Here is a 21,705-nt window from a genome sequence, read left to right on the forward strand (position 1 = left end):
GTCTGTCATGAAATGCTTTGGGGACCAAAGGGTCTGTCATGAAATGTTTGGAAGACCACCATGTCTGTCATAAAATGCTTGGGGGCCAGACTGTGGCATGAAATGTGGGCGCCGAAGTGTGTCTGTTATAACATCTGTCATAAAACGGTGGTGCAGCTAGTGCTTCCTCACTCCTGATGTATCCATTCCTACATGTATAAACCACAAAATGGACGTGGCAAAAAAAAAAATTCACTGCAGTGCCCGTCTCAGAGGTTGTTTCCTGCTTTATTTTCATATATGTTGGGAGGTATAAGGAAACAGCAGATAAGACAACGTTGTGGCCTCTGTCTCAGAAATGGCAGTCGGGCGCTGATGTACTATAAAGTACCCTGGCCCAATTTATGGTTTAAACCGTCCCGCTGACCCAGAGCAATTTTATTGAGTGTTTGGGGCGGTAGGGGTGATATTTGACACATGGCAGAACAGTTGAGTTCTTTTCCCTTAGTACCAGCATTTCCCTGCACAACTAAAACAAACATGAAAGGGTAGAGGTAGACTTCCTATTTCTATTTAACGATGTCTACGTCACGGAATAAGATATAAAAGAGGTTTTATGGAAACCTTCATTTATCACTTAGACGCGTTTCCCACCTGGCATAAAGCCAAGCCGCCTTTGTAAGGAATGTGCTATTTAGATTTTCTGACCTCCGCTCACTCACTAACAAACAACTCTTCCCATTCAGCCTCCCCTCTCTCTCTCTCTCTTTCAAAGCTCTCTAGGAAATGAGCCTATTTTTTCCTGTTACACTATCAGGCCTGCCTACCCCCTTGCGTACACTAACCAATCACCTGCGTTGTTTCTTTTTTTGTCCACTCTGATTGGTCGCGCCGCCGCTCTGTCACCTCTATTCTTTCCCGCCAGCGCCTTCCAAACACCGGCCAGCCAATAAGGCGCGCCGGGCGTTTCCGCTGTGGCCAATGGCGCGCCGCCGCTGACGTTGTGTATGGTTTCGCGGCAAAAAAGGAATTGGCGCGCAAATGGGCGAGCTGAGGGAGACCGGGGGATCAGCTGGGAGGCGAAAACAATAGCAAGTCTGGGAGGAACCGACCGCCGGCGGTGGTGGTACCGGGACCGTGAATGCCTACAGGAACCAATAACAATTTCTTTTATTGGAGTTCGTCGTGCCTCAGGAATAAGCCTTTTATAGGAGAGGACAACACACTGACATTATTCCCGCACCCCCCTCCCAATACATGAATCTTTGCACTAATATAAATATGTGCTTTGGGGTTTTAGCAGCTTTTCCTATAGACTTCTTATTTTAACCCTGTCCCTGCCTTGGTGTTTTTTTTTCTATTCTGCTTTGGACTGGGTCAAGCACTTTACCACCCTATTTCTATTAGACTTTGTATTTAATGTTTTCTGCTCTGTTTTTAGCCAGTTTAGGCTTTTTTTCTGCACTTAGATACATTTTTTGAGGGTTTGGGTGAAGCTATTCTTGAGTTATTACAGGGCAGTTCATGGGGTTATATAAATGCCTATTAAATGTAGTGCATTTTGTTGATTCAGTCGTTTTAGTTCCCCTTTAATTCAGTGCATTTTGTTATTTCAGTTGCTTTAGTTCCCCTTTAATTCAGTGCATATTGTTTTGAGGGCTTGCATTGTTTTGTAATTAGTAGTGTATTTTGTTCTGAGCCTTTGCTTTATAGAGTTTTTGTAATTAAGTGTTTTTTGTGCTAAGAACTTGTAGTTTCCCTTTAATTCAGTGCATTTTGTTGTTTTAGTTCCCCTTTAATTCAGTGCATTTTGTTGTTTTAGTTCCCCTTTAATTCAGTGCATTGTTTTGTTATTAGTAGTGTGTTTTGTTCTGAGCCTTTGCTTTATAGAGTTTTTGTAATTGAGTTTTTTGTTCTAAGACGTTGTAGTTGCCCTTTAACACAGTGAATTTTGCTAGAAGTCTCTCCCTTTTATACACTGAATTTTGGCCTTCGGGGCTGCATTCTAAGTCGCCGTCGGAGCTTACGTATTTCGACAAGAAGATCTCAAAAGACAAGACTTTTGCTTATCAGAGGCGCCCGACATTGTGATCCTTTTGTTGACAGGTGCAGCCTGTGTGAATGAGCAAGCAGAAAGTTAGCTGGTTTTAAAGATTTTAGCACTTTGCAAAACCATTTCCCCCCTTTTATATTACTGAGTTGTTATGGATACTTGGAAATGGCATTTATTTTGGGGCTGAATCTGGATGTTCCATGATGTTTGCTCAAAGGCTGTTTTCACCTGCACCCCCCTTTTTGTTGTCCCATGGTCCAGCCCAGGGGTTGCTGTTGGCTTAAAGCTCCATTGGAACACTTAGGCCTCTGTTGTATTATCAGCTGTTTTCTTCTGTTATGGGAACTCTTGAAGCAAAGATGAACACCACCATCTGATCATGTCCCAGGAGTTTGGGGTGTCTTATAGCTGCAGTGAAGGAGATTTTGGGGCTCTCTGGGAAGCTGGAACCTTCCAGGTGGCTGAACAGCAGATTGTTATTATATCCACCCCAGATGTCCCTGCTGAAGCTGCTGGAAACCCTGGTCTCAGTGAGGCAGAGTTAATGCTTTTTACCACCCCTCAGGGTCCTTCCACGTCATACACTGCACAGAGGCCTGATCTTGGACGCCCACCGGTAATTTTATTTATCATTTATTTATATATATATATATATATATATATATATATATATATATATATATATATATATATAGGACTTAGTGTGAAAAAATAAAGGAAATTTATTGAAGCATTAGTTATTTTTTTTGAATGACTGCACCAAGGCAGAATAAGACTATATATAACGTGAGTGCCTGCTGCTATTGGACTTGTGTGTGTGTGTGTGTATATATATATATATATAAGTATACAGGGAGGAGCACACCCTATACAAGTCCAAATGCCCCTGGTGCAGGTCAAAAAAACAAAAATATAATAGAAAGAGTGCCGCACACATAGGGACTTGATACAAAAGAAAAAGTGGTTTTATTGAAAAAATTCCAACATTTCGAGCACAATCTGTGCTCTTCCTCAGGGACAAAATATATATATAATATATAGGGAATGCGGGGAATAATCCTGCATGAAAATAATTTTATTTTTATATGGTTATTGTTCTCTAGAGCACGTACTTTAGTATTATGGAGGTAAACATTTAGGGCATTGTAAAGTATAGGCTGGTTAAGGTTTCTTGCCCTTTTGATCTGCCTCGGTGGCAGTCAAGTTGTAGCTGTAACTGTTTAAATGACCAGTCACTGTTCCTGAGTGCTCTTTATCTCTCAGCTGCAGAAATATGTAAGGGTGTCATCTGCAGCACTGCTGTAGCATTGGGTAACCTCACCAATAAGCACAAAAAATATGTATGTTATGTAGCAAATGAGGTTTGCAAGTATGCACTGAAATCGGTCTTGGCTGGGGTAAAAGTTGCTTTAGGCCTGAAAGAAAAAAATATGTAATTGCTCAGGGAAACAGCTACACATTTCTGCCAAGTGTAGGACTTCGTAACAGTTCAGCAGCATTTATTCATTTATTTGCTGAGCAAGTAAAAAAGAAATGCTTTATATGCACCTACCTATAGTAATTGTGCATTTGTTTTAGTTTATGCATTATTTTAAATATATTGAGTATAGGTATTGTGTATGTTAATAAAAACATGGTGTCAGTGGTTATTATGGAAGGGGTTCTTCATCTTAAGTTTAATGCAGATATTTATTAAGCTTTTTGTAAAATAACTTCAGTTTGGCATTTCAGCAGCCACACCTGGTTGTTAGGGTTAACCGCCCTAGCAACCAGGCAGTGCTTTGAATGAGTGACTGACATATGCATGGAAAGATGAGTACAGGTATGGGGCCCATTATCCAGAATGCTCGGGACCTGGGGTTTTCCGGATAAGTGGTCTTTTCCAATAGAATTGTTCTGCCCCCAATAAGGGGTAATTATATACCATATACCATTATTATACCATTAAATAAACTCAATAGGGCTGTTCTGCCCCAATAAGGGGTAATTATATCTTAGTTGGGATCAAGTACAGGTACTGTTTTATTATTACAGAGAAAAGGGAATCATTTAACCATTAAATAAACCCAATAGGGCTGTTCTGCCCCAATAAGGTGTAATTATATCTTAGTTGGGATCAAGTACAGGTACTGTTTTATTATTACAGAGAAAAGGGAATCGTTTAACCATTAAATAAACCCAATAGGGCTGTTCTGCCCCCAATAAGGGGTAATTATATCTTAGTTGGGATAATGGGTTTACCTCTAATCATAACAATATAATTAACCTCACAGGGCAGTAGTGAGAATAATTGGTTTTAATTTACTGGCACTGCCCTATTAACAGGTGGTTTTGTTTTGCAATATGAAGCTCATCTGTAAATGATACTGATTGACCCAAAGTATGGAATATCTTAGCACTGACCCAGCTAATGATCCCAATGTTACTAGTCAGCTATGGGTAGTGCTGTAGTGTAACCAAGAGCACACAAAACAGGATTCCTTATTAATGGGATCAGTAACTGTTGTCCATTGTGCAGCTGTGGGTTGGTCCTTATGCCTGTAAACTAGTCAGTCCTGCCATCTGCATCTCATACTATAGTTGCATTATATATGTATATATACTTCAGGTACGGGGTCTATTCAGCTTGTAAAAGCTCACCCAGCATAGCAAGTTGTAACACGCACAGAAAGAGTTAACAAGCAAGCATCATTTTAGCCTAGCCCAACCATTGGGTAAACCAGCCAGATGGGTTGTTGGAATTTTCCTCCTACGCTTCAGACTTGGGAAACCAGTATGGGCCGGGGTGGGAATTTTTACCAAACAGCTGTAAAACAGTAAGGGAGCAGTTTAAAAGAAAAGCCTCCACTAAAACCATTGTAATGTGAGCCTGCTTCATGCCAATCAAATGCCACTTTAAGGCTCATAATGGTACATTGTCTACCCAGAATACTTTGTGTGCCAAAAGCCCAAGTTTTTGCACACAATAGATTAGTGATCTCCAACCAGTGGCTCAGGGGCAACATGTTTCTCCCCAACCCCTTGGATGTTGCTCCCAGTGGCCTCAAAGTCGGTGCCATTTTTGAATTTTTGTTAGGTTTTAGTTGCATAAATACCAAGTATAATGCCAAACAGAGCCGTCTGTAGGCTGCCAGTCCACATAGCACTTATTGGCACCCCAACTATTTTTCCATTTAAATTTTGCTCACTGCTAATAAAGGTTGGGGATCCCTGCAGTAGATCATGTCCGATTCAAACCATAAAGGCTATGGTACTCCCAATTATGGGACCAAAGTGCCCTGTCTTACCTTTTATGAGAATAAGTATAAAACTACACTACAATTTTGATTCTCCTTCACAGGTTTGCATAATATTTTTTTTACTGCCTACATCATACTAATCATTCATGGCAATTATTTTTTCCAGGTAAAAAGGAAGTTAGATTTGGAAACTGTATCCAGATATAATCAAGAAGCGCTACAGACACCCCGCGGGAAGGGGAAAAGACCTCTGAAAGGTCAGTTTAAATGTGTATTGTGCGTTTATGGGATGTATCTAAGGGATTCACATAATCACTAAAAAATCTAAAAACAACATAAAATTACTGTGAGGCTTTATTGATTTTTCTTCTCCCCTTTTTTCTGATTTATATTTCTTTTCCGCTCTTTAGTCATGTTTCTCCCCTGCGTTTTTTCTTTTACTAATTAGACCTTCTGTTTTATACTTTGCTGGGTCTATGGGTGAAGACACATGGAGCTACTAGTAGCAGCTACTTGTCGTGGCTACTAAATAAGACAATGCTGATCATTTACTGATAATTGTCTCTGTGTGTGTTTTAGCAGATGCAATCCTCAGTATTGTCTATGGCAGGGGATTTTGTGGTGTTTAGTAGCCTAAGGGCTCTGGTACACGGGGAGATTAGTCGCCCGCGGCAAAACTCCCTGCTCGCGGGCGACTAATCTCCCCGAGTTGCCTTGACCCTGCCATCCCACCGGCGGGATGGCAGACGCGGCGGCGCGATTTTGCGCAAATCGCCGAAAAAGTCTCGCGAGGCTTTTTCGGGGATTTCCCAAAATCGCCCCGCCGCGTCTGCCATCCCGCCGGCGACTTACATGTTCGCCGGTGGGATGGCAGGGGGAATGCAACTCGGGGAGATTAGTCGCCCGCGAGCAGGGAGTTTTGCCGCGGGCGACTAATCTCCCCGTGTACCAGAGCCCTAAGGGCTGTGGCATACGGGGAGATTAGTTGGCCGCGACAAATCTCCCCGAAATGCCATCCCACCGGCGAGTATGTAAATCGCCGGTGGGATGGGATTTTGGGGAGATTAGTCATGGACGACTAATCTTCCTGTCTGCCACAGCTCTAAAAAAAGTAGCTGCTACTAGAAGCTCCGTGTGTCTTCACCCTAAACATTTGATTGGACGTAGCAAATTTCTGCCATCCTTAAACTGTCTCCTAATAATCCATAGTGACGTAAGTATGGAATTTCTGCCATTCTGAAAGACACGTGTTTCAACATCTTTGTTCTTTGTTACTGTTTATGTGAATTTTCAAAGTAAAGTACTCCCACTCCTTATTTTGGCTTGGTGACAAAGTGTTTGGAATAGTCTCCTATTCATTCCTAGGGTAATCATCTGCACACACAGGTGCACTCACGGTTCAGGTGATAATCGCTTGAAAATGCATTAGCCACTGTTTCTGTGGGATAATTGCCTGACCTGCTAGTGCACCTGTTGTTGCATGCAATTAGCTGCACATTGTCGCCCGACCTCTGAGGTAGGAAAACACTTGGGTTACAAAACATGGAGATTTGCCCCACTCTGATACAGCAAATTGTCGTCAAGCTAATTACTGTGCTACTACTAGGAACACCAGAGGGAGCAAAATGAAGCTAAAATCTTAGAAAAATATAAAAATAAAAGGCAACTGGGGAAAAAAGTAAATATTTCTTAAAATAGACTGATTCATAAATTGTTTAGATTAGGCCCATCTTTAAAATTGGAAAACGTAGTCTCCTACGTCTGCTGCATTTTCCAGCTTTCAAATGGAGGTCACTGACCCTGGCAGCCAAAAAATGATTGCTCTCTGAGGCTACAGTTTTATTTTTGTTGCTACTTATATTTCTATTCAGCCCCACTTCTATTCATTTTCCAGTCTCTTGTTCAAACCACTACCTGGTTTCTAGGGTCATTTGCTATCTAGCAACCGGTTAACTGTTGAAATTCCAAACTGGTGAACTGCTAAACAAAAAAACGAACCTTCTCTTTTTAACTGAGATATAACCTTTTTTACTTTTACTCAATAGCAGTGAAATCCCCAGGGGAGCGGTCACGATATGATACATCCCTGCATCTTACAACCAAACGTTTTCTGGAACTTCTAAGCCAATCTTCAGATGGAGTAGTGGATCTGAACTGGGCTGCTCAGGTTCTGAATGTGCAGAAAAGGAGAATATATGACATCACCAATGTATTGGAAGGGATCCACTTAATCACTAAAAAATCCAAAAACCACATACAATGGCTGTAAGTATATGAGGCGCTGTTGATTTTTTTTTTCTCCCCTTTTTTCTGACTTATATTTCTTTTCCGCTCTTTAGTCAGTTTCTGCCCTACGTATTTCTTTTACTAACTAGGTCTTCTGTATTATACTTTGCTTCTTCTAATCTTTACAAAGGCAATTCAGGTCTATCACCGCATAGCTTAATTTGACCATTAAAATGCACCTTGTTTAGACATGAGTTATTTGTTCATTGGTTTTAGTTGACCAAGCCCAGACACTACAAAATAACACTTTGTAATATTCTTATAATACCTTATAATATTTGTTTCAGGGGATATACATCATATGCGGAATACAACAGCAGATACCAGAGTGCATTGAAGGATTGCCAGAAGTTAGAGGACCAAGAGAAACAATTAGACAAACTTATTCACATGGCCAACACTCAGTTGAAATTGTTTAAAGAAGAAGAGTGTCATAAATATCCTTTTCATTTTTGTTTTGTATTTGTTTTATTGCAGTTCTTTCAGCACATGAAGCTCTCCATTTTGTCATTGGTGTGTTATGTAAGTGAAGCTTGAGTGTTCCGTATGTGAAGTGTAGTTGCTTTCTGTCTTTGTGAAAGTGTTACTGGCTCGGCTTTAGTTTTGCCAAAACTGACTTATATATGTGCAGAACATTCCATCTTTGTGTTTATACGCCATAGTGGACATTGTTGCTTGTATACAGAAAATGCTGTTCAGGTATATGGTAGATTTTGGCTAATTGTGCTGCTGTTATTAAGCAGTTGGATATGTTTGTTGATCCTTGACACCCAGCAATGCACTTTTGGATATGTAACCTGTCAGGACCTTCGAAGCATTGCAGATCCATCTGAACGAATGTTAATGGTTATTAGGTATCCACCAGACACAGATATGTGTGTTTCAGATCCTGCTGAGGTAAGGTTATAATCTTGGATGTGATGTCAAGTGGAAAGTGATAATTGAAAAGGTTCCTATTGGGTTTATTTACTATTTATAGAATATAGAATTTATAGAAGCCCAGGGATTCTGGTCCTATAAATGTATTCTTTTTCTTTCACCTGTTAAAACAAATTTTAAGTTGCTGCTCTAGGTAATACTTTTACAAGTACAATATAGTATGTAGTGGCACATCATCTATTTTAATCATTTAATTCAGTTGCTAATGCTTCCAACTCTAAAGAGGAAAATCAAAAATTAAAATAAACATTAGCTAGATCCAATTAAAATATGGTTTGCGTGTCCTGTATTTTTCTCTCGCACTACTAGGTACTTTGTTGGGGAGGGAATGATTTGGGTTTACGCCAGTAGCATATAAAAGAAGCATTTAAAGAGATTCTTGCATGGCTGGGATAAAAGAAAAAGACACTTTTAGTGTCACACAAACGCCACCTCAGATGCATATGACTGGTGTAGCTATAAGGGGCTCGCACACTCGGTGTCCACATTACAAACAGCTTAGTCTAGCATAGTAGCATTCTGCCAGCTGTCAAATGGTCAGCTAAGGCTTTTCGATTTTTTTAGAGCAGCAAGGACCAAACTTATTCCATTTTACAATTGTAAACACTTATAAAATATATATCACACATACACACTTACATAATAATAATTTTGGTTTTAAGCTGTTAAAATCAGCTGTCACTGATAGCATCTTGCTGTGAGAGTGGCTGCCATAATGACTTGCAATAGATAGAGTTGGAATGGAGTTAGGTCATAGTGGGGTGTATAATGCTGAGTGGAATTGGCAGGTACTTTCCCAATTCCATAATTCACTGTGCAGGATGGAATGCTAAAATACTGGTAATATTTTGTAGCAAACATATTTATTTTTTGAAAAAAAATACAAATGTGCCAAATTGAAGATTTTCCACAGTTTGTTCTTAACTTGGTTTGTATCATATTTGCTTCATTACAGGCTTTTCAGATGTCTCTAAAAAGCACACAGGCGCCCATTGATGTATTTCTCTGCCCAGATGACAGTTCTGGTGTGTGCAGTCCAGTCACAAGTCCCACTAAAACTAGCCAAGCAGAGCCCTCATCCATTAACCAAGCAGAGCCCTTGCCTTCCGTCCAACCTAAAGAGGAATCGCCTGCTTCCATCCCTATGCTGGACATTGGGCTTGGGCTGCTGTCTGACATGCAAGGTGAGAATGATGGATTATGTACATATGCTGAAGCATCTCTACAGAAGGAACTTGGGCATTTGTGGATAGCTTTCAGGGAACATTTAGGGCACCTAAACGCACTAGTATAGTTTCTTGTGTCTAGGGCTGTTTTGTCTTTAATGATAACAATCGATACGGTGCAGATATAAATTGGTGGATGTTATGATTTCTTGAGGAGGATAAGTGCTATGTATGTATCTTTATTTATAAAGCGCTATTATGTACGCAGCGCTGTACAGTAGAATACATTAATACAAACAGGGGGTTATTAAGATAATAAATACAAAGTACAACAATAAATACAGATAGATACAAGATAAATACAGTTGCAATAAGTTAAGAGTCAGACACAAGAGGATGAAGGTCCCTGCCCCGTAGAGCTTACAATCTATATATTGCACCACAAATGTAGCCAGTGCCTTTGCATGGTGTAACCACAAACAAGAGTACCGTTATAAATGATGAAACATACCAAACAAGATGATGCCTTCAGCTCCTATCTACAGTATAAAGCTCTGCCTACACCTCTGCCAGAGAGAAATGCATTAGGAGCCATATTTTTCTCGTCTATCCTGGTGTTCATGTGCTTTCTTGCTGGCATAACTCATAAAGTCGTCTAGGATCCACAATCCTTAAATAAAAGTAATAAATCTGCACCCTACAGGGATCTGTCTACTCTGGTATTGTGTCTCGGCTTTCCATTGTGGGCAGGTGAAGGTCCTCATTTGACATCCAGGCACGGTATACTTGTATTAATAACGCTGCTTGGCCTTCCAAGCTGACTGATTTAAACAAATGATGGCACCTGCTACCAGAAATGACAGTGGGTTACGGAATGGCCAAGAGCTATTCATTCCAGCACAACTTGTAAAGCAGCTTCCTAAAACAGATGGTGAAAACAGTCCATTTTCACAAATGGCAGTCATGTCCCAACTGGTCAAAACTCTGATATTTACAAATTGTGAAGCTGGAAGCTGTGACAAAGTATTTGTGCTGTGTGTATTGCATGCTTTTCATAATTTCCTTCGGGGCCCAGGCTTCTCACTAAAAGGTGCAGCTTCTTGCAAGGCAAGAATGTCCCAGCCCCTAGGTCTCTGAGAAATCATTCACATTCTATTGGATTGCAATTTGTATTTTATTTATGATGCCCAATTGCTCATAAATACTGTGTGAGTAGCTAATGTGTCAATACTAGCACACTGTTTACTGCTTTAGAAAACACAAAGCAAAGTCTCCAAACAAACTTGGTCTAAGTAATCTGTTAAAGGAACAGTAACACCAAAAAATGAAAGAGCTTTAAAGTAATAAAAATATAATGCACTGTTGCCCTGCACTGGTAAAACTGGTGTGTTTGCTACAGTAACACTACTATAATTTATATAATAAGCTGCTGTGTAGCCACGGGGGCAGCCGTTCAAGCTTGGAAAAAGGAGAAAAGGCACAGGTTACATAGCAGATAACAGATAAGTTCTGTAGAATACAATAGTGTTTTATCTGTTATCTGCTATGTGCCTGTGCCTTTTCTCCTTTGAATGGCTGCCTCCATGGCTACATAGCAGCTTATTTATATAAATTATAGTAGACTTTCTGAAGTAAACACACAACTTTTACCAGTGCAGGGCAGCAGCACATTATATTTTAGTTTTATACACTTTCATTTTTTGGTGTTACTATTCCTTTAATCCGATCTAACTGCTTCAGATTGCATGGAAATCTGCTGCTGTAGAGTCAGGCTGCTAAACGAGAAGCAAACCTACCATTTAGCAAGGGCTATACTAATCAGTCTCGGCTAATGAGGTCAAATTCTGGTGGCACTACAAAGTAAGGCCAGAGCTTGCAAATTTAAGGTGCAATGTTTGGTTGACAAAAACAGCAGATCTAAAAAGCATTGCTGTGGAACTGGGGATTTAATAAATCATGTGCTGGAAAGTGGCAGTTTTTTTTTTTCATTTATAGGCTTCAAAGCTTTATTGAATGGCTAGCATTACATAGAAGTATCTTGTCTGTTGTTTGGCACATAGTAGACCAACATCCATGTTGATTACTTACACCTTACTTGACTTGCTGCTACAAATTCCAGCCTACTTTAACATCACGGTATCAAGTGCATTTGGAGCTGTAGTTTAATAATATCATGGTTATATTGTAATCCATCAATGAGAATCCTACCTGCTCATGTTCTTTGTTCCTGCAACTCGAGGTGGAGACTTTGTCACAGAACATCTCAGCAGCAATAATATACAATAATACTGATGACCTCTATTGTTTATTACACTCACACTCTCTCTATAGGTGGCCATACACAGGCTGATTCTAGTTGCCAATATCGGTCCCTTAGACCGATTCGGCAGCTTATTGGCCCGTGTAGGGGCACTAACGACAGGCCTACCCGACCAACATCTGGCCTGGAATCGGGCAGGTTAAAAAATTTAGTCGGATCGGTCCTATTACCATCGTTCTAATTCGTTCGTTCAATCGGCCAAACAACTGGATTTGCTTGATATCGCCCACCTGTTGGTGGGGGATATCGGGAGGAGATCCGCTCACTTGGCGACTTCGCCAAGTAAGCGGATCTTAACGTCTATGGCCACCTTTACTCTCACTGCCGGTCAGTTCCTAAGCTCAGGAAGGGTTTAGCCCCCCACCCAAAGCTATTTGAAGCTTCTCCAGTTTTCCCTCAGTTGCGGTAAAAAATTTCCTTTCTGACACCAAGATGACAATTGGACCAGTTCCTGGATCAACTTGTTGTAAGAGCTATTATCAATAACCCTGTATTTTCTCACTCCACTAATATAACCTACTTGTCATGTTTTTTGTAGAGCCGTTCCTGCCACCAGAGAATGAAATACCTCTTGATTCTACCTTGAATTGTCTCCCACTTTCTCCCTCTAACCTCCTCCTGGACTACCGGGATGCTATGCCGGACTTTCTCCCCAATGACTTCATCAGCCTGTCTCCTGCTTCATCACAGGAGTACAGCTTTGGATTGCAAACCTGCGAGGGTGCTGCAGAACTTTTCAACTTCGACTGTGACTTTAGTGGCCTCACAGCTCTGGATTTGTAAAATAGTGCCTGAATAGGATATTTTTTTTTTTTGTCTAGCACAGAACCTATTACCAATAATCATTCATTGCTGCTCCAGTTCCTAATTGTCTTATAAGGCTATATATTCCTATGGTCCACATTCCTTTTGGAGGTTCATGTTTGTAATGCAAGAAAATCGATTTTGGAGATGTTAATTTGTATTACTAATCAAGCGCCAAAATAAATGTGTGTGTGAGTAATAAATATATATATATATAGTGTAGGTTGTCAGCGCTCAGGTTTTAAGTAATAAAGCAAAAAAGGCAACAAATTGAAAAATCAAGCAGTGAGGTTTATTTCAGTCCTATACAGGGACATTCGTCAGGGATCGAAAGTCCCTGTATAGGACTGAAACATCGGAACAAATAAACCTCACTGCTTGATTTTTCTATTTGTTGCCTTTTTTGCTTTATTACTTAAAACCTATGAGTGCTGACAACCTACACTATATAACCTACACTATATTTGATTCCTCGCTCTGGCACCTAGGTATCGCATTCTTATGGTGTGCTTCCTTTTCCATATATATATATATATATATATATATATATATATATATATATATATATATATATATATATACGCACACACACCTCTCTCCCTACTGCAGAAGATTAAACAAGAAACGAGAGGTTATAGTCTGGTCTTAGCACTTATATTTACCCATATGTGTGTGTGTATGGGGGAAATGATGCATTTTTAAAATGTTTTTCAGAGGGGTTAAGGGCTTGGTGTGGGTGGTGGAGAAAAGTGAGGCTTTAATAATGAACCTTCAAGCAGATGAACTGGTTGCTGATGGCCTAACCACTTCAGTATGTTAGTACGTAAGAGCTCTCAGCACAGACAGTCTTCGTGTCATTCTTTCTCTGAATGAAGAGCTTTGGGCCGCCCCTATTTCTTTTCCCCGCTCTTGGCATTTCCTGTGCATCCTTATAGAGGAAGTAGTATGCATTGTGACACATTTTGTTTTAATTTATTAAATCCCAGCAGCATTGTTGTCCCTTCCTTTAACCTTACGAACACCCCGTGCAAACAGCTTGCTGCCGGTGTTCTATAGTGTTGTGGTTTTATATAATATATAATTTGTTCCCTATGCTGTTTATTATGTTGATCACTTAAGTTACAGATTTTGTATATAAAAATGCACCAGGCTGAAGCTTTTGATTTGGAGTGTACAGCTAAAAAGGTTTAAAGAGTTGGGGGGGATTATTCTGTAAGTTGGTTGTTTGCGTATATTTTTACTTAAAAACTGCCCTTAAAAGTTGTATTTATAAGCGAGTTTATGTAGTAAAGTAAAAGTTAACTTTTTTTTTTTTTCTTCATTTTGTTCCCTTAATTGAGGGCTGTTCTGAATTGAAGAGCAGACGGGATCAGTGTGTTTGATTGAGCTAGCTTAATTTATCAATAAATCTATTTTCATTGCCAATAAAAAAAAACAACTTTTCAGCAAAAAGCGGTTTACAGCAAATCATCTTAAGTTCACATCCTTAATTGTTTTTGTTTCACAGCATTTTTTAATTATTACATTTTATTTAGAAAAGGAAAACAGTGCGAAACACAGAAAAAACAAGATGACGTGACGCCAAGCTATTGACAACCCCCCTCTCACTTGATGCATCTGGTTACATTGTCCCCGACCCCATGTTCTTTTTACCAGAATTATTCCATTGGTGATGTTCATGTGCCCCCAAAATCTTCCAGAATTTCTGTAAAATCTAAATGATATGTATAATCATCGGTGTACTATTAGAAGGCAGGGCCCAATGCAGATACATTTTCCAGGCCCTGGCATTATGGGTGAGGGAGTGGGGGGTTTGGTGGAGGGCAAAAGTGGCTCCCATCTTCCACTGCAGTGTGAAACTTTAAACCTTTCCCATCCCTTTGCTTTCATACTTGGGTCAACGAGCATCTGTGGGGAGCAAATATGGCGCCTGTCTGGCCACCCAGTTGTATGCTAGTTATGCCATTGCCCTTGTGTAATATTCTAGAATAACCATTCAGTTTATAATTTGAACAATTGGTTTCTTGGCTTCAGTTTAAATTTTGTTTGTACAGGTATATGGGATCCCTTATCCAGAAACCTGTTAGAGAAAGCTCCAATAGTTTATTTTACGCAAAAAAATCCCTCTTCTGTATAATAACAAACCAGTACCTTGTACTTGATTCTAACTAGGGATGCAACGAACTCAGTTTTTCGGGTTTAGGCAAATCCATTGTAAGGCTGATGCCACATGGGGCGTTTTTACGCTGCGTATTTTCTAATTCTCTCAGCGGCTGAAAAACGTACGATATCATCATCCATAGAAATAACTTGAAAAGACTTGAAGGAAACCACACAATGCGTAAATACGCTAGAAAACGCCTTAGCACGGATTTTTCAAGCGTTTGCCGAAATATGCCGTTATTTGCACAGCAACCTTTTCCTATGTATACACAAAGGCAGCTGCCAGTCCTAGCGGAAATACGCAGCGTTTTTTACCATTTCGCACTATTAGCACCATGGGAAACGGGATTTGCTACATAACCAGTACTAGGCTGAAAAATGCCATAGTCTGGGGCTGTGTGGCTTGTGCAGCGTTTTTAGGCTGAGAAAATACGCAAAATAAATGCATTTTGGAGCATTCTGCATATATTTAGGAATTGAATCCCAACCCTCAAAATCGGGATTTGGTTTAGCAGTTGTGACTTCAGTAAACTAAATTTTGTTATAAATTATACAATGATTTTCTAAGACAATTTGCAGTAAGTTTTTATTTCTAGTGTGTTTTTTTAAAAAAAAATTTAGCTTTAGCTTTATTTTTTTCAGCAAATCTCCAGTTTTCAGCAGCTGTCCAGTCGCTACAAGATAATTTACCCTTGCAAGAAGGCAGTGTTTTGAATAAGAGGTTGGAAGATGGATGAGAGAGGGCTTGACTAGAGAGATAAGTAATAAGAAAATAGACTTTGACTTCTGGAGTCAGTGACCTTCCATTTAAAAGAGGGAGAAGATCAACTGAAAGGTTACGAAGACATTCTATTCTCGTTCATAGATGATACTTATTGTTTTGCATCAAACTTAAACTTGCAAATTGGTGTTAGTTAAGTAGTTGGACAAATATTTTGTGGAGCGTTCAGCTGGATCCAAAATTTATGGATATGGTTCCCCCTATAGATTATTGGGTTTTTTTTCCACCACAATTAGAATTCATAATTTTACTCCTAAGAGTGTAGCAAGGGAACATTCGATTTTATTGCAATGCTCATCACATCCCATTGTTTTCTACATGGTTGCTAGAAAATCATAGTGTGTGGGGTAGGGGCAAATATTTTTATTTTTTGCTGGGTTGGGGGAAGAGGTCCATATAAGTCCCCATATAGATTTAAAAGATTTTGAATGCATATTTCACAGCCTCCAGTAGAGGGGAGCAGAGGCTTATGGTATAGACACAGAGATGTATATTAATTTAAACCACTTTCAGTCTACCCACTCATGAACTTTGTAATAGGGTGACCAAATCACTTGAAAATTCAGGGATACGTCTAATAAATGTATGTTGCAAGGCTCCAATGATTGCATTTACGTTTAATTTCAATCAGTGCAGCCCTTCTAGCTGGATTTTCTCGATACGTCACAGAATTTTCAAGTGATCTGCTCACCCTACTTGTTTGTAATGTAAGTTTATTGGGCAATGGCCAACCATACAATTCATTTGCGTGAAGAGGTGAATTGCTTCATACAGATTTTTGAAGATCTTTTCAAACTCCGAAACACTATAACATAGATATACTGTGCTGTATACATTGCCACAACCTGCAGGCCACTGTATTAAATCCTGCCTGTACCTGATCACGTGATCAAATGGGCTGGGGTTGTGGATAGGACCCTAGGTCAACAGGACTCTATAAAATGTCTATCCAGGGGCTCAAGAATTGGATCAGCCCAATTTTATTCATCACAGGGGTAGCCAAACCAAGCATTGTTCCGCTCATTTGGTTCCAAATGGATGGATTGTGATGTTTATAGCTAGGCTCTGGTTTCCTGGTGGGTTGTCAAAGGTCTGTTAAAAAAAAAAAAAAATATATATATTATATATATATATATATATATATATATATATCTCCTAATCAAATGGAAATCACAGCACACAAAAAATTTGTTGACTCTGCGTTTGTTGTGTATATATAAAATATATAATATATAATATATGTTCAGTCCTCTGTTGCACTTCATTACTTTTTGGTGTCAGGCATTTGGCCATTAAGAATCCCTGCGTGACAATAGTAAATTTTTCATGCTAGGAATAATTGATGGCCTGTACACTCCAAATCCTTCGCATGTGAATGCTTTAAAAATAAAACACATCAGCGGCGCAGGGTGTGCAGATCTGCAATGCATAATAAAAGGAATATAGGTATATCTTCCTTCGTGCATTGCGGAGAAAGGGAGGAGGAGAATCAGCAAGGCGTTGAAAGATACTGTGATGTATATGTAGGAGAGAAGGCTGAGATACTGTTGGGATCCAGCCAGATTACCTCTCTATTAATATAAATATGGCTAAATGGCAGTGGGGCTATGTATTAATTAAGTGCTGGCGAAGCAAAATATTAAAAGCTGAACTCCCAGCGAATAGGAACCAGAGCCAGCAATTTCCTGCTAATGTGATTTACTCCCAACGTATCTAATAGGATATGCACAAAACCTTTTCATTTGGGCATCTTTATGAATAATGGATGCTGGGTACCTAAATGCTTGCAGCTGCTACACTGAGTACCCCTGGAGAGAAAAACCTGGTGTCTTAGGCATGTAAGCTGTACACTACATTGCTTCTATTACTAGGCATATCATTCTCAGCACATACAGAGGAATGATGCTTCTTCCCTGCACAGCCCAGGGCTTCATTTATCTGCACTAGCAATGTACCACCATTGCCCCATTCTAAAGGAGCATGTTCTGAACGTGAAATAGTTGGCAGACACTAATCGTACGAAAGTGACTTCCATTGTAGGCCCCCCAAGGATATCCTCCGATACACAATACATGGACAGATTTCGTTGTTAGCCGACCAAAATTTTCTAACCTGTCCGACTAAACGACCAATTGCCATGGTACAAAAATTATTGGGAGGATAATTCGGAGCCCACACACATGTATGGCCAGCTTAAGGCACAGGAGATAGAAGCACAGGGGAGCCGATAGAGGGGACAGCATTAGGTCGGTCAGGGTCGGACTGGGGGGTACAGGGGCTACCAACCCAGGGGCCCTGCACCCCGACAGTAACTCTGACAGACACATCCCCTGCAGGGGCCCCTGCTGCGCACCCTTAAACCCTCCCCCCTTGCAGGGGCCCCTGCCTGCAGTCCTCCCCTGAATGCACGTATATATGAAACGCATTGGGGAGGACATCGGTGGCCAGGGGAAGTGGCAATCGGTGGCCGCTAAGGCCAGTGTCCCGGCGGCCCAGTCCGACCCTGAGGTCGGTCACTTCGGAGGCCATTGGCCAAGAAACACCCCTGATCCTATTGTGATATTCGTATACTCCAATTTTTACATAGGGTGGTAAATGGCAATATTTATTTTTTTTCATTGAAAAAATGTAATATAAGGATATCCTGTGGGTTGGCCTATTTGTGTTCCATTTATTTCCAAGCACAGTCAAAAAAGGAGATAATGAGTTTCCGTGGAACAATGCAGTCATAACCTGTTTCTTTTCATCCAACAGATAATAGAATTATTTTATGTAACTGTATTAGATTTTACAGATAAAGGCATCTGATATGATGTAGGTCTATGTAAGGACCTGTAATGAAACCAGAAGAGATTGGTAGCTGCACAATATTCCTTTGTCACATTAAAACACTGGGAAATCAAATAACAAATGGTTTGATTTGCTCAGAGCAGTTTTCATCTATTCCTTCTGTGTACACGAATCAGGGCAGCAAAGGATTCTGGGATGCATCGGAAGATTCCTACTGCATTTGTCTCAGGGTCACCAAATAATGACTGGGGGTCATTTAATTTCACTCATGTACTCCAGTCTATGAATCGGTAAACCTTAGTTTTCTGTTTTTCATTAGATATATGCAGTGTGTATTATAAGGGATACTGTACCCCCTACTGTAAATGATAAGGATATTAGCAGTCACTGAGGGGTTCTGTGCCCATAGAAAGGCACAAGGCTGCAGGCTGAGTTATACAGGGAACTCTGAGTATCACTCATGTATTATAAGGGATAATGTACCCCCTACTGTAAATGATAAGGATATTAGCAGTCACTGAGGGGTTCTGTGCCCATATAAAGGCACAAGGCTGCAGGCTGAGTTATACAGGGAACTCTGAGTATCACTCATGTATTATAAGAGATAATGTACCCCCTACTGTAAATGATAAGGATATTAGCAGTCACTGAGGGGTTCTGTGCCCATATAAAGGCACAAGGCTGCAGGCTGAGTTATACAGGGAACTCTGAGTATCACTCATGTATTATAAGGGATAATGTACCCCCCGCTGGGAATGATAAGGATATTAGTCTTAGAGTTCTATCACTTTATTAGAGTATAAGGTTGACTCCTGTTTTTTGAACGAAGTGACCTCCCTAAGCACAGATGATATAATAATTGATGATATCACTTAATTTATACAGGTCTTTATGGCTGTTGCTTATTATAATGTTGCAGATAAAACAGGCCCTTGGGTTAGATTTTGACCAGAGCAATATTTGTGTGGGGTTCTAATGATTGCTAGGCGCTGGGGTTGTTATGACAGCACATAATATTCTCTGTGAAGCCGAGGAACCATGATTAATGACCTCCCACATTATCTCCCAAATTATTCCACTCTTTCCCCATTTCATTTATATGTGTTTACTTGGCTACTGTAATACATCATCTTATATTTCTCTGTATTGATTCACATCTCCTGTGTCCTTCCCAGGCTTTTTAATATGCATTTTGCCCTGCAGATATGACCTGGCTTTATTACCCTGCATATGTAACATTACCTTTTATTGTCGGACTCAATCTTTTTAGCCAGGTCAGTGACCAAATTCATAATAAGCAGCCCCAGATTAGTCTGGCAGGGCCCCTACACAATGCTTATCCTTTATAATTCCTTTATAATTCATTCCTTTACATTGTTGATCAGTGTCGGACTGGGACCCAGGGGCCACCAGAAAACCTTGGACCATGGGCCCACTTTCCAAACTATTTTTTCCTCCTCTCCTCACTCAACCACTTTATTCTCCCACGTCTCTTTTATTTACATGCTAGCATCTATCCTTCCATCTATTTCTCCTCTATGTTCCCATTCAGAAATAGGGAATGACCATGACGCAGGCCAAATGGTGAGGAGCAAGAGGGCCCAATGACCCCTGGGCCCACTGGGAGTTTTCCTGGTATCCTGGTGGGCCAGTTCAACACTGTTGTTGCCTAAGTAATATCGTTTTAAGAGTTGCCATTAGGGTGTTCCAGTACCCTAAGTTCTAGAACCTGAAGCCCTATGAATCCTCCCATGATAGAAAGATTGTTGGTTCACCCAGTAATTAACACAGGGACACATAAATACATGGGAATGGGAAACCACTACATCCCTACAACACACTGGCAGACCGGCTTTATATAAAGATATATTAGAGATGTTTTTTCTTAATAGAGACTCAGTGGACCCCTCGGTGTATTCATCTCCCTTTCAGCATCTGGTACAGGAGATGACACTATATATCCCTTAACCACAATATACTCTAGTTTTAATGCTATCTGTAAGCACAGAGAAGAGGGGGTGTATAGGCCATGATATCTATGAATGCTGTGTGCAGTTTGTCTTATTGACCTTTTTTTTTTTTTTTTTGCAATGAAAAGAACAGAGGGAAGGATTAAAAGGAGAGAGAAATTCAGCACATCGCTAATAGTATCACTACACGTCTGTGCCTTTTTATCCCTTATTGGAGTTTCTCTACCAGCTCTCTGGAGGTAAATGCCGTCTCTTACACTTTTTCCTGATGGGCTTTCACAGATAATCCTGTTGTTGTTTAATGTGTCACACAGCCGTGTTTACCTGATGCCGGCAAATGTCACATATGTGTTTGCATCCAATTCTATTGATATTAGCTACCTTATTCTATATGTATAGACACACACAGAATGTTTAGATTGTACCTATTTGTATTTTGGATTGATACACAGATAGATAAAGGGAGAGAGAAAACTAAGATAGATAGATAGAGATAGATGATAGATAGATAGATAGATAGACTGATAGATAGATAGACTGATAGTTAGATAGATACCATCAGAGTTCGCTAGGTAGACAGACGTTAGAGATGATAGATAGATAGATAGATAGATAGATAGATAGATAGATAGATAGATAGTCAGATAGATAGTCAGATAGATTATAGATAGATACTATCAGAGTTAGCTATGCAGACAGACATTTGATTGATAGATAGATAGATAGATAGATAGAGGTTTCACTGTAGATAGATACCATCAGAGTAGGCTAGGTAGATAGATTGATACATAGATAGATATATCGATAGATAGTGTAGAACCCCCATTTTACATTTTTCAGAGGACCAGAAAAAATGGGGCAAAATCAGGGAAAATGTAGATAGATAGATAGATACAGATATGGATAGATAGATTATAGATAGATAGAAAGATAGATACCATCAGAGTTAGCTAGGCAGACAGACATTAGATAGATAGATGATAGATAGATAGATAGATAGATAGATAATAGATACAGTAGAACCCCCATTTTACATTTTTCAGGGGACCAGAAAAAATGGGGCAAAATCAGGGAAAATGTAGATAGATAGATAGATAGATACAGATATGGATAGATAGATTATAGATAGATAGAAAGATAGATACCATCAGAGTTAGCTAGGCAGACAGACATTAGATAGATAGATGATAGATAGATAGATAGATAGATAGATAG

At 39.9% G+C, this 21,705-nt stretch overlaps 1 protein-coding gene across 1 annotated transcript; it reads left to right on the top strand.

The window, feature by feature from the left end:
• Nucleotides 1–937: 937 nt before the first annotated feature.
• e2f1 (E2F transcription factor 1) lies at nt 938–14,238 on the top strand. Its single transcript, XM_012952820.3, has 7 exons — nt 938–2,648; nt 5,438–5,528; nt 7,317–7,536; nt 7,845–7,994; nt 8,340–8,454; nt 9,452–9,680; nt 12,521–14,238. The coding sequence occupies exons 1-7, from the start codon at nt 2,412–2,414 to the stop codon at nt 12,763–12,765; spliced, it is 1,287 nt and encodes a 428-aa protein (XP_012808274.2). The 5' UTR covers nt 938–2,411; the 3' UTR covers nt 12,766–14,238.
• The last annotated feature ends 7,467 nt before the right edge of the window (nt 14,239–21,705 follow it).

This window comes from Xenopus tropicalis, chromosome 10 (assembly GCF_000004195.4).
Source record: "Xenopus tropicalis strain Nigerian chromosome 10, UCB_Xtro_10.0, whole genome shotgun sequence".
Taxonomy (NCBI): Eukaryota; Metazoa; Chordata; class Amphibia; order Anura; family Pipidae; genus Xenopus; species Xenopus tropicalis.